Source organism: Falco naumanni, chromosome 2, assembly GCF_017639655.2.
Source record: "Falco naumanni isolate bFalNau1 chromosome 2, bFalNau1.pat, whole genome shotgun sequence".
Classification (NCBI taxonomy): Eukaryota; Metazoa; Chordata; class Aves; order Falconiformes; family Falconidae; genus Falco; species Falco naumanni.
Genome location: NC_054055.1, coordinates 84,310,378 through 84,322,180, shown reverse-complemented (window position 1 = coordinate 84,322,180; position 11,803 = coordinate 84,310,378). Strand labels below are relative to the sequence as shown.

Below are 11,803 nucleotides of genomic sequence, written 5' to 3'. Positions count from 1 at the left end.
CATAATGAGGAGCACACATGCTGCACCGGGAGATACTAATGAGGGAGCTACAGCCCCCTTAGCCCTCTCCAGTAAATCCATGTCTGCAAGCCATGTTTTATTTATCAGGCTTATTATGGCAGTGCTAAGGAGCCACTTGAAAAGGGCCGCTGTTGTCCTGGGCACTGCACATCACGGTGCTTGCTCCGACCAGCTTCCAGGGGAAACGGATGAGGCTGGCGAAAGGCAGAGAAGGATGCTGTGCACATGCCGTGCAAACACCACCGTGGCAGCATTTATCCCATCGGCTCCTTTATGGTGGGGGAAGGCGGCGTGTCTGTCAGCCTGTTTTGACCTCCTGGTGCTAGCTGAGCACCACTTGAGAGGGATCCCAGGCCCTGAAAATACAGTCACTGGCAGACAGATTGAAGCTGAACTTGCAGTGATTTCCAGGAATGCTTCTGAGGAAGTGAGGACTTGGCGGGCCTGGAGAGACCTGGGTGCAACCTGCAGAGACAGGTGACTTGGAGGGGTTCCACTGGAGTCACCTGTGACAGCCACCTCTCTGCCCAGCATTGTGCCCTACTCCTGCTCCCAGCAGAGCTTTCGTTGGAATCCCACGCTGTTCGCCACGCACACGAAACACTCCTGCTCCTCTGCGCTGAGACACGACGCCACAGAGCTCTTGTGCCACTTCTGGCAGCATGCAGTCTCACTCAGATTTGCATGTGTGATAGGAGGAAAGGGGATTTACGAAACATCCTCTTCCTCACCCCTCTGCACACCTTCCCAGAGGTTTCTGTCCACTTTGGAGAATCTCTGGCCTCATGGGGGACCAACTGAATCACAATTAAAAGGCAGCTAAGCGAAAGATAGAAGAGAGACGAGTAAATCTGTGCAAAAGTTGTATCACAGGTCTCAGCAGGACTCAGACAAATTGGTCTGCATTCCTTTAACATATTAGATTTCTACTTACCCTATTCATTAGCACGTTAAGCTACAAGGGCTGATTACATGAAACTCATGGAGAGGCATCAATTAAGCCAATAAATTTACATACATTCCTTCTAGATGAGAAATGACAGGCTTCCTCAGTTCAGAGTTTGGTACAACTGGACTTGGTTTCAGAAGGAGATAGGAGGAAAGGAGTGTTAAATGTATGCATCTGTACTGCCACCCAAAATGAGGGAAGCAGTTCACAAGTTTGAGAAAAACTGTATGCCAAATAGAAATATAAGGAAATGACTCGCAGTTTCTGAGGCTGAACTCTTAATCTGCCGTGTCACATCAACAACAACAAATTACAAGAGGAAATGAAATTCCCAAGAGACGGGCCAGTCCAAATGGTATTCCCAGGCTGCAGAACGCAACACTAAATATTTGCACATATTTATCACTTTTCACCCACACAAGTTCTCATCTTATTTTGCAAACACTGTGCAGCAGAACAACTTCCTAACTGCCAAAGTGTAGCCATTGCCGGTCTGCAACGTGCCAGTGGCACCTATTCCGTGCCAACATGCATCCTGGGAAAACTGTTAACAAAGATGGTTTGTTACCCTGTTGCCACTGCAGAGAGAATTTAGATAGGCCTTGCAAATGGTACAAAAACCCATGCAAGGTGACAGAATCATCTGTCTTTTCCTGAAAAATACTGCGCAGCTGCTAATGTCGCCAGTGGAGACAGACCACTAGCAGCATTGTTCCTACAGCTAGCTTTTGTAGCACTAACCTTAGCGCTACTGTGGCTAAATACTGATGTACCGCTAAGTTAACTGGTTAATACTAGGAATAGCTCAGTAACAGTAACAGCTAAATAGTAATAGCGATAGTTTATCCCTGTTCTTCAGGAGTTGGCCACAGAAAGAAGGCCCTCATCCAGAAATGGCGGAGCACCACCAGCTCTCAATCACTTTAGGGAAAATTAAAGGTTTGTAGCTAATATAGTAACTTATATGTGACAATTTCTTTCCTGAATAGCAGCACCAAATCTATGCAAACAGAAAGGCATTTTCACCCCCACAGTTCTGGACTTCTACGTCAGGAGCGCTCCATCCAGTTGAGGCGTTGGATAAAGACTACAGTTGCATGTTGCCCTTTTGGTTTCCTTACCCGGGCCCCTGTGCTGGGCAAAGGTAAGTGTTTACACCTTCTTGGACTGCCAGACAGACAATATGCAAGCTTCCTCATTGCTCGGGACACCAGATAAGGGGTTTCCAGCTGACGTCTCTTCCAGGTGCTGCACGGCCATGATAATCAGATCATTCTCAAGAGGAAATATTTTAAACAAATGCTGCTTGCCTATGAAGGTTGGTGCCACAAATGGGATCATCTTTCCTTAACAGGAAGGAAAAAAGAAAAGTGCTGTTTCTTTTTCTCTTGTGTGCACAGCCATTGCAATTACATAGCACTGGAGTTAGAAATACGTGCTCCTTTATTTCATTCTAACCAAAGAGCAATCAAACCTACTCAGGCTTGTGTTAATGATATACATTATACGTACCAGAGACATTTACACTGCATATCAAAATCGATCAGAACATAAGGAAGTTAAAAAAAAAAAAAAAAAAAAAAAGCCGTTTGCCTTATGCTGTGAAGTTTGACTTGAATATGATCTGTCTCTGCCTAATGGGTTAGACACATGCCTGCACAGGCTACAGCACCGCACTAGTGCTAACCTAAAGCGAGGTAACATTTACAGTCAAAGGTGGAGGCAGACCGTGTGGCTATACGTGTGGGAAACAAGGAGGGCAGGCAGGGGTGAAAATGATTTTATGCTCAGGTCATAATTCGTGTAGTACCAGTGCAGTGAAGACACGGCACTTCCTCATCTGGTGCTTTTGCTATGACTGCATACTTCTCCCATTTGCAGCTTCAAACTGGGTTATTTCCACCAACTTTTTCTCCTCCCCAGCCAGCAAGTTCTAACCACAGGTACAGCCTTCAGTTTTAATTTGTTCAGTGTTTCATTTTTTTAATTTGGACAGGAACGTTGGACAGTAAACCGATTTCTTGTTCCTGAAGATTTACCGCTTCTTCCAATTTATTGAATGTTCAGCACACACTGTATTTCAATTAAAGGCAGCAAAATTGTTAATGGTGTATTAATGACACAGTGTGTCTATATAAAGATGCAAATGTATGTTGTGGCCAATTTTCTGGCCTGGTGAGATTATTTTCTTCTTTTTTTTTTTTTTCCTGCGGGAAATTATCTGCGAACAGACTGAAATTTTATACCTGCCCGTATCATCTCTCTTGCTGCTGCTTAGCCGCAAGTATCGGCCGTGCCCGGGCTGCTGGCGATGGGCGCCCCGCTGCCACCTCGGCTCTCACACAGCCGGTTTGCCGCCCGGTGCCTGGGGAACCGGCCTCCCGACTTCGGGCCGGGCCCTGGGCGGCCGCCAGCAGCCCCGGGGGGCTGCGAGGCTGCGGGGAGCGCCCGGCACCCGGCACGGCAGGGACGGCAGGCGAGGCCGCGCAGCTCGGGCCGGGCTTCTCCTGCCGGCCCAGCCGCGGTCTCCGCTGCCGCGGGCGAAGCCGAGCTCTGGGGCCCCGCGGCAGCCGGCGGCCCCGCCGCCTCCCCGAGCCCACCCGGGACGCGGCCACGGGCTTTCCCCGGCGCCGCGCAGGCCCCGGCGGGGCGGCAGCGGGGGGGGCCGCCTCTGGCTGTTGGTTGATCCGTTGCCACGGCAACGCGCCCCACACACAACCCCGCACCTCCCCCTCCCCCCGAGCCGCGCTGCCCCACGTGACCCACGGCTGCTCCACCAGCCGACTCGCCCGTTACCAGGGCCGCGCGAGCCGGCGGCGGGGGTGTGCCGGAGGGGGTTGCCGTTTCCGATTGGCTGCTGCCGAGGCTCGCTGATTGGCAGGGGGCGGCGGAGCCGGGCCGCTGGGCGGGCCGCCGATTGGCTGGGCCCGGAGGTGAGGCTGTGGGGTGACGCCGGCCTCCCCGCGGCCGCTGGCAGGCGGCCCTCCGCAGCCCTGGCCCGCAGACAAAGGCTGTCCGAGGGGGGGCGCGCCCGCTCCCCCCCGGCCCCGGGGCTGGCACGGCGAAGCGAGGCGAGGCGCGGGAGGACAGCGGGCAGCCGCGGCTCCCCGGCGGTCTGGCGGGAGGCGGCGACGCGGGCCGGCCCGAGGCGCCCTCCCTGCCGGCCCGCTCTAATTGCCGCCGCGGCACGCGGAGCGGGGGGGTGGGCGGCGTGGCCGTCACGCTCGCCGCGCGCCCGGCAGCCAATGGGCGGCCGGGGCGAACGCAGACAGCACGCGGAGCCCGCGTGTCCCCGCCGGCCGCCCTGTCAATCACTCTCCCCGGCCCCGGCTCAGCGTGGCCGCGCCTCCCGCTCCCCGCCCGGCCCGCGGAGGGGGCGGCTGGCGCCCCGCCGGCTCAGGGCTGCTGGCCCCGGCGCTGGGTGAGGGGACAGCGGTGTCGAAGCACTTCTCGGTCAGGGCGCCGTGCCCCGCCCGGGGGGCCGAGGGGCTCTGCAGCCCCCGTCCCTCTCTCAGGGTGCGGGCGCGGGGCTGCAGCCGCGGGACGGGGACTGGGGGGTGGGAGCCCGGGGTCCCGGCTCCGCAGTTTCCCCCGCGAAGGCCGAACCCGCGCCGCCCGCTCCCGCTCGGGGAGCAGGATTTGGCCCCGTCCCGGGCGGTCTCGGCGCCCTCCCCGTCGCGGCGCCCTCCCCCGGTGCGGGGCGAGAGGCGGAGCCGCCCGCCGCCTTTATCTGGCGTGCCGGCGCGGGGGGTGGCACTGGGGAACACCTGGGTTTAAGATACGGGCTATAAATACGGCGCCGGGGATGGGAGCGCGGCCACGGGCGGCGGCGGGCTGACGGCTCCGGAGCACGGTGGGTGCCTCCCCCGCGGCGGCTGGGCGCCGCTTCCATTTTGACTCGCCGGCGCGGTGCGGGGGTGCCTTCCCCGCGGCCGCCCCCCAGCGCCGCGCCACGCGTGGCTCCCGGCGGGAGCGGCGGGGAGGGGGGGGGGGGGTATTTTTTTGCATTTCGCCTTTTTTTTGTACGGAGGGGAGCGGCAGCAGCGAGCCCCGGCGGCTGCACCGGGTGCCTCCGGAGGGCTGCTGGGGGAGCGGGGGGCGGAAGGGCGAACAGAAGGGCCGCGGAGGGGAAGGCTAAAAAAGGGGACGGGGCTGCGGATAAAGGCGGGAAGGGGGGGGGGAGAAGAAGATCGCGAGGGCGCCGGCAGGAGGGGACGGGACGGGAAGGGAAGGCGGGTTGGGGGAGGGCAAGCAGCCCCTAACCCCGCCGCCGGCCGCTGCCTCCCAGCAGGATTCTGCTCGCCAGCAGCCGCCCAGCCCAGCCCGCGGCGGAGGGCGACCGGTGCCGCCAGCGAGGAGCAGCAGGAGGAGGTCGCCGCCGGAGGAGCCCCGCGGTCCGAGCCGCTTCGCTGAGCTCGCCCGCCCGCCCGCCGGCATGATGCAGATCTGCGACTCGTACAGCCAGAAGTACTCCCTCTTCAACGCCATGAACCGCTTCATCGGCGCCGTCAACAACATGGACCAGACGGTGATGGTGCCCAGCCTGCTGCGCGACGTGCCGCTGCTGCTGGAGGAGCTGGACGCGGCGGGCGCCGTCTGCCCGCAGCGGGACGCCGCCCTGCCGCCCGGCGACCCCGGCGCCTACTTCTCCCGTAGGGACATGTACAGCCACTACATGCTGCTCAAGTCCATCCGCAACGACATCGAGTGGGGCGTGGTGCAGCCGCCGGCGGGCGAGGAGGCGGCCCGCAAGAAGGACAAGCTGGGCGGCGGGCCCGCCGAGGAGGGCGAGGGGGAGGAGGACCTGGAGAAGCAGTTCCACTATCACCTCAGCGGACTCCACTCGGTCCTCTCCAAGCTCACCCGCAAGGCCAACGTCCTCACCAACAGATACAAGCAGGAGATCGGCTTCAGCAGCTGGGGGCAGTGAGCGCCGGGGGGGAGCGGGGGAAGGGGGCGCCCGGCCCGCCGCCGGGAGCGGGAGCGGCGCGTACCCGCCCGGCGCTGCTGCCGCCGCCGTGGGGGCCTGCGTGTGCCCCGGGCTGCGGCTCCCCTGCGCGCTCCCGGGACTGCAGCCGGTTTTCTACCAACGCACAAGCCAGAGAGAGATGTAAATTAATCAATACTAGCTCATTAATTATTTCCCCCCCTCCCCTTCCTTCTTTGTTTGGGTTTTTTTATTACTGGGTCTGGGGCGAGCGGTTGCTGTGCCTCCCCGGGCGGGGGTGCCGAACCGGTGCGCGTGCGAGGCGGTGGCGTAGCTGGCAGACGGGAGGCTCGACACAAGCCGATGAACATAACAAAACATTAAAATCGCTTCCGATACCCGGGAGGGAACCCAGTGAGCAAACGAGCATCCCTCTGCCAGGGGACGGATGGCAGGTCCCACAGTTGTACATGTACTGGAGTTTATTTAAACTTTTTTTACTCAGATGTAGAGTATATTCTAAAATAAATGCAAATGTATTAACTAAAAGTGACTTAAAACTTTTTGGTATGATTTATGCTTAATTAAATGATATTTTTAACGTCTGGAATTCTTCTGTTGTTCGAAGTTATTTCCAGAGCTGCCTTACTAGATGGAGAAGCCTCTTCGTGTGCAAGAGAGGGGGTTTTGTGAGCTTCCCACCCCTACCCCCCCCCCGAAGGGAGTGATTAGGTAGTGATAACTTGGCGTATCCAAAATGGATGAATGACCGTATTGACTGCACCATACACGGCCTAAGTTTGATAAGCTGCTCCCAACTGGACAGTCCAGTTGCTCCTTGCGAATGCTGGCATGAAGGTCAGTGCCCCTTTAACAGAATCTGAGAAGATGGAGTCATGGTTACTTTGCAGGCAGAGATTCATGGAGGTTGGAGCGAAGCCTAGGAATGACTCGCTTTTTCGGGAAGTATCTTAATGTACTGTGGGGAGCTCTTTTCTCTCCCTTGGAACAGGTCTGGGATACTTGCCTCCCTTCTCTCTTGCATTTCTTTCCTCTCTAATCCTCCTTGGATACCAGTAATTAATTGGTTTTATGTTATCCAAGTTGTATTGATTTCTTTCTCTCTGCATTATTTTCTTTTATTTGGTGAAATAATGTGCCTTGGAATTGGGTGTCTATATCATGTTCTAATATTAAAAGTGTACTTACTGATTACAATACAATGTGTGCATATCACAGAGGATAATGATTTAATAAATACGTACATCCTTACATAACGTATGAAGTTTTCTTCTCATGCACTGAAATGCCAAGTTTGTAGACATACTGAAATTGCATTTTGTATTATTGCCATCGGATTTAGGGCTTGTTTGGTGGGGTTTTTTTCTTTTAAAAATAGGAGATTTTTTCTCTCCGCTTTAAGGATATTCTTGCTTAAATTCAGATATTGCCCAGCAATTTTTTTTTCAGTCCAACTGCTAGAACACTGCAGAGTGCAGAACGCTGCCCTCCAGACATGGTACTAGTTGGCAGATGTTTGTATTGTTAAAACAATCAGCCTGCATGTGTGTTTGAAAATACGTATTTTCAAGATTTTTTTCCTTCTAGGGTAAAGAAGTTTGTAAGGAACAGATGATTTTTAACTTGGCGATGCTTGTTCTTTTTGTAAGGTTTTTAACTCCTCTTCCCCTCCTCTCTTGGGAAGATGCCAGGAAAAATGTCAGGAACAAGGAGAGGGATTACTCTGGTTTCCTAACATGTCGGCTCGCCAGTCTCGCTACAGTCTTAACTAAAGTGATGCAAAAGATGCAGTGCCTTATGCTGGACAGTAAAGTTTTGTTCTCCTGAGGATGAGAGGGAGAACCTGTTCTGCTGCATGTCTCCCTTCTGCTTTCTGCTCAGCTGTCTGAAAACCATATTGCAACCTCTGCTCGGGAGGGCTGGTAAAACCTCAGACAAAAGCAGCTAACAACAGTTTCAACAGCACTCCTTTTGAACTGGTAGCTTCTCCTGGTGCGGATTTAGACAATACTGTTTAAATGTTGCACAAGGGGCAATGTTGTGTTGATTCAGACTATGAGTGCCATCAGAAAAATAGGATTGCATTAGTGCGGTATCACCATGAATATTAATGACATCCATTCCCTTTGCATCCTAAAAAAAAAAGATGAGAAAAGTTTTGGTGAAAGAGCGGTTACAAACTAGGGCTATTTGGCAGCAGAGGTGACGTTTCCTTACAAGTAAAGCTTTGGGTAAGAGAGGAGGTAGGGTGATACTGTGACTCAAGGGTTTGCCTTGCCCGATGACTAACCCGCAGTTGCTGAACTGCACATGGCTCCCATACAGGGGCCCAGCCACGTGGCTGGCAGCAGCCTGGGTAATCCCAATTCAGCCGCAGCAAAAACTGCTCAAACTCACAGCAACAGCAGCGATACTGCCACCCCCCCAACTGGGAAATGCTTTAGAATTCCACTTTTTAAAGGTCATGGGGGAGGATTGAGGCCCTTGGGATCAAAGCAGCAATCTGGTGGTGAAGAGGGGGGGGGAAAAAACAACAGGTAAAACCAGGGTTGTACTTCTCATGCAAAGGGCAAGGGATGCGACTTTGCTGTTGGCTGCTGTGGAAAACAACTTGGCCTAAAAGGTGGGCTGGGCAGGGAATTATGTAAATGCTAGCTCCTGACATTGCAGTAAGCAAAGATGAGTTTGCAGAGTCTTAACGCACAGATTTTGTGTGTTAGATGCTGACTAGGGAAAAATTTCCATGAGTGATGCTATACAATACAGGGTTTATTATTAGGAGTTAAGTTTTCTTTTGCAAGACTGGATCATTTTAAGTGCTCTTGATTGGATACCTCGTTTCCAATTAGTCTTCCTCGGTAAAGTGGTTCTGATACTTGTAAGTGGTAATGACAAATGACATCAGTTTAATGTAAAAGTATCTTTATGATGTCAAATACTTTGTTAAGTGGCTTTATTTCCAAGCCACGTGTGAACAAAAGGACAACTTGCCAAACTACAGTAACTACAAACCAGGGGAATATACACCTGCACTGTGAGAAGCAGTCATCATTTTTAGCGCACTTAAATGAAATACTCAATATACAGTAAAGCAGACATTGGAAGAGTAATAAACAATGAAATTCAGAACAATTTGCACTTACAAACTGATTACAGCGGAAGGTATGTTACAGCCAAGGAGCCTCAAGGACATAGCTCGTGGGAAGCATCAGTTAATATCTAAAAGTGCCCAGTACGTGCTATTATAGTTTATGAGTCAACTCTTATTTATTTTTGTGTATATAAAAGAAGAGCAAAGGGGGGGGGGGAGGGGAAGGAGGGAAAACAAGTGTTTGTCTCGAGGCATGTATATATGTGTATAAAAATAAGGGCATTGGAGATGGGCATGAGTTCCATGGGAACAACAGCCTTTCAAAGGCTGCTTTGGCTGCTGCCTGCTGTCCTGAACCGATGGCAGCTCTGTGCTGGCTTATGTGTGCGTTTCAGGAACCGTATCTGCCTCTGGCACCACAAGGTTTTCTCTGTTCCCCTCCAGAAGTGGGCCACCACATCCCTTTCTGCCCAGGAGCAGATTAAAAAGTCTGAAATCAGTATCTTGACACCCACTTGGACTAGACCCCCCTGCTGCGGTCCCTTGGCCGGCTGGGTTGCATTTCTCCTTGGCCTCCTCCCCAGCACACAAGCCCCTCCTGCTGCTGCAAAGGGCAGTCTCTGGTCAGTGCTTGGTGGAAGGGGGCAGATGAGGCTGAGTCAGGCTATGCTGTCATCTTCCTACTTTCTCTCTGAAAGCTTTTTCCTGCAGAAGGTTTTAAATAAATCAAGATATCTGCCTTTTGTTGTTTGTTGTCCCCTCCCCCACCCACTCCACGCTCTTGCACCAGGACACATGAGTCATCAGTAGATTGGCTTCGCTGGAAGATGCACTACTGTTAGTGGCCAGATGGAAGGTTATTTTAGGATATCATCATGGTGGAGTTAAGCTCTGCACCCTGTTCTACCGGGGAAAAAAAGAAAAAAGAAAAGAAAAAGAAAAAGAAAAAAGAAAAAAAAGGATAGAAAGCTTCTCCTCTTTGTGCCTATGGGCTTGGTACACGGCTTATCTCTTTGTGAAAAAGTCTGCAGTGATTTTCTCCTACAGACTTACTTCCCTGAAGTACTGAATATGGGAGGGAATTGTGTGGAAGTACTGCTTTTTATTATTTATATCTTTAAACATTATGTCTTTTTATTATTTATTTCTAGCTACCAGTGTGGTAGGTGCTATATTCCAAAGAGCTCAAAGATCTTAGGTGATAATACAGGGAAAAAAGGAAGAGCATGATGGGTTACAACCTGCCATAAAGTCTGAAGGGAGTGCAAGCAAGGTGAGCATTGAGCAGTTTCAGCTTTGCATGCATTTTTCTGTTATTTGTTGCTGTCACCTCTAAACAACAAGAAATACCTGAATACATTAGTTCTAATGTTGCAAAATCATTTTCCTTCTAGACCACAGACTTGCATGACAAGTTTGGGTCAGAATTAGTTTTAAAGAATGAAGTTATAAACTTCTTTCCAACAGGAAATTTGCAAATAGGAGTACAGTAATTGGATAACTTTTTGTTGGTAGCCAACCGCCAGAATTGACACTCTTTATAAAAAGTAATATTCCTTCCCTGTTCAAACACACTCCGACTTATTTGACCCAGAGTGATGGAAGAAGGAAAACATGGTTTTGTGCTTTTGAATTTTGTTCTGGAAAAGATGGCACAGAAAAAGCTTGGAGACCTAGAGTGCAGAGCTAGAGGCAGGTGCCTCTGTAGTAAATCACAAAACAATAAATGAGCTTGCCTCGTTATTCTTGTAAGGTTTATCATAGTTCCCATGAAAGCGTTGTATTTTTTTATCATGTTTATCTACATACATCTGATTCATACATCTTTATTTTTGTTCTGCTCTGTTTTACCTTAGCAACTTTGGGTTACAGACAACGGGGTTGGTGTCCCACAGGCACATATGCACCACTTAAGACTAGCTGAGCCTTTTTAAGCGTGTCTTGCTTTTAATGTGTATTTGAACTGAGAAGATGGGCAGACACCTAAAGCTGTGCTTCAGAGTATAGCGCAGCAGCATGGCAACCCTCTTGCTGTGGGATTGCTATTTGGCCATTGACATATGTGCTGGAGTGGGGGGAGGGATGCAAGGGGAAGATTTCCTCAGGGATTTCCTCCAGACTGTGCTGTGGTGGGGAAGCAGAAAAACAGTGAGGAAGATTCTCACCCCATAACTGATGTGGTTGTTCCCTGGGAGCAAAGAAAGGGAAATGATGGGAGCATCCTTTCACCCCTCCTGAGTGGGGGGGCTGGTGCCTGTACACAAAGGCTTTCCACCACACTTGGGGCAGAAAAGATTTATTTGAGGTCCAAGCTGACACCTTTCATGGTTTATCAAAACACCTGGGAGCTGACAGATTAAAGACTTGCTAAATCAGTGTTCATCTGCCAACAAACAGAGGTTGCATGGATGGAGGCTGTTTCAATGCAGAGATTAGATATGTTAGACAGACTACACCCTTCCTTCTTTTTTTATGGGTCTGTAGGAAGCCTGGCCGATCAGCTGGTTTCACTTATACCACACCTGTAGGAGATTTTACTGGAATCAGAGAGTGATTTTTTCTGTATGCAAAGAAATAGTTTTAGTTTTCAAATATTTCAGTGTAACATTCTGCTCCCCTTGTCTCTTTTGCAGGTGCAAGGAGACACAAGATTTCAATTAGTCACGCCTCAACAAAAGCATTTTTTTAAGTTTTTTATCTGTGCTTCTGAGATGCTTTATTTTATCTTACATTTGAAATGGCTTCCCCAGACTTGTCATTGCAAAGAGCAGAATGAGTATCCTCTCCTGGAAGT

The 11,803-nt window shown here is 51.5% G+C and overlaps 1 protein-coding gene across 2 annotated transcripts; it reads left to right on the top strand.

Annotated features, from left to right (window-relative positions):
* The first annotated feature begins 4,410 nt into the window (after positions 1–4,410).
* MID1IP1 (MID1 interacting protein 1) lies at positions 4,411–7,168 on the top strand. 2 transcript variants are annotated; one of them, XM_040585333.1, is made up of 2 exons: positions 4,411–4,823; positions 5,262–7,168. In XM_040585333.1, exon 2 carries the CDS (start codon positions 5,406–5,408, stop codon positions 5,898–5,900), a length of 495 nt encoding a protein of 164 aa, XP_040441267.1. In that variant the 5' UTR covers positions 4,411–4,823; positions 5,262–5,405; the 3' UTR covers positions 5,901–7,168. The 2 variants fall into 2 exon arrangements, with proteins under 2 accessions (XP_040441267.1, XP_040441269.1); XM_040585335.1 differs by having other exon boundaries at positions 5,259–7,168.
* The last annotated feature ends 4,635 nt before the right edge of the window (positions 7,169–11,803 follow it).

What these genes read in the sequence shown, in the direction of transcription:
- MID1IP1 (XM_040585333.1), top strand. Translation starts at nt 5,406, where the DNA reads ATGATGCAGATCTGCGACTCGTACAGCCAGAAGTACTCCCTCTTCAAC.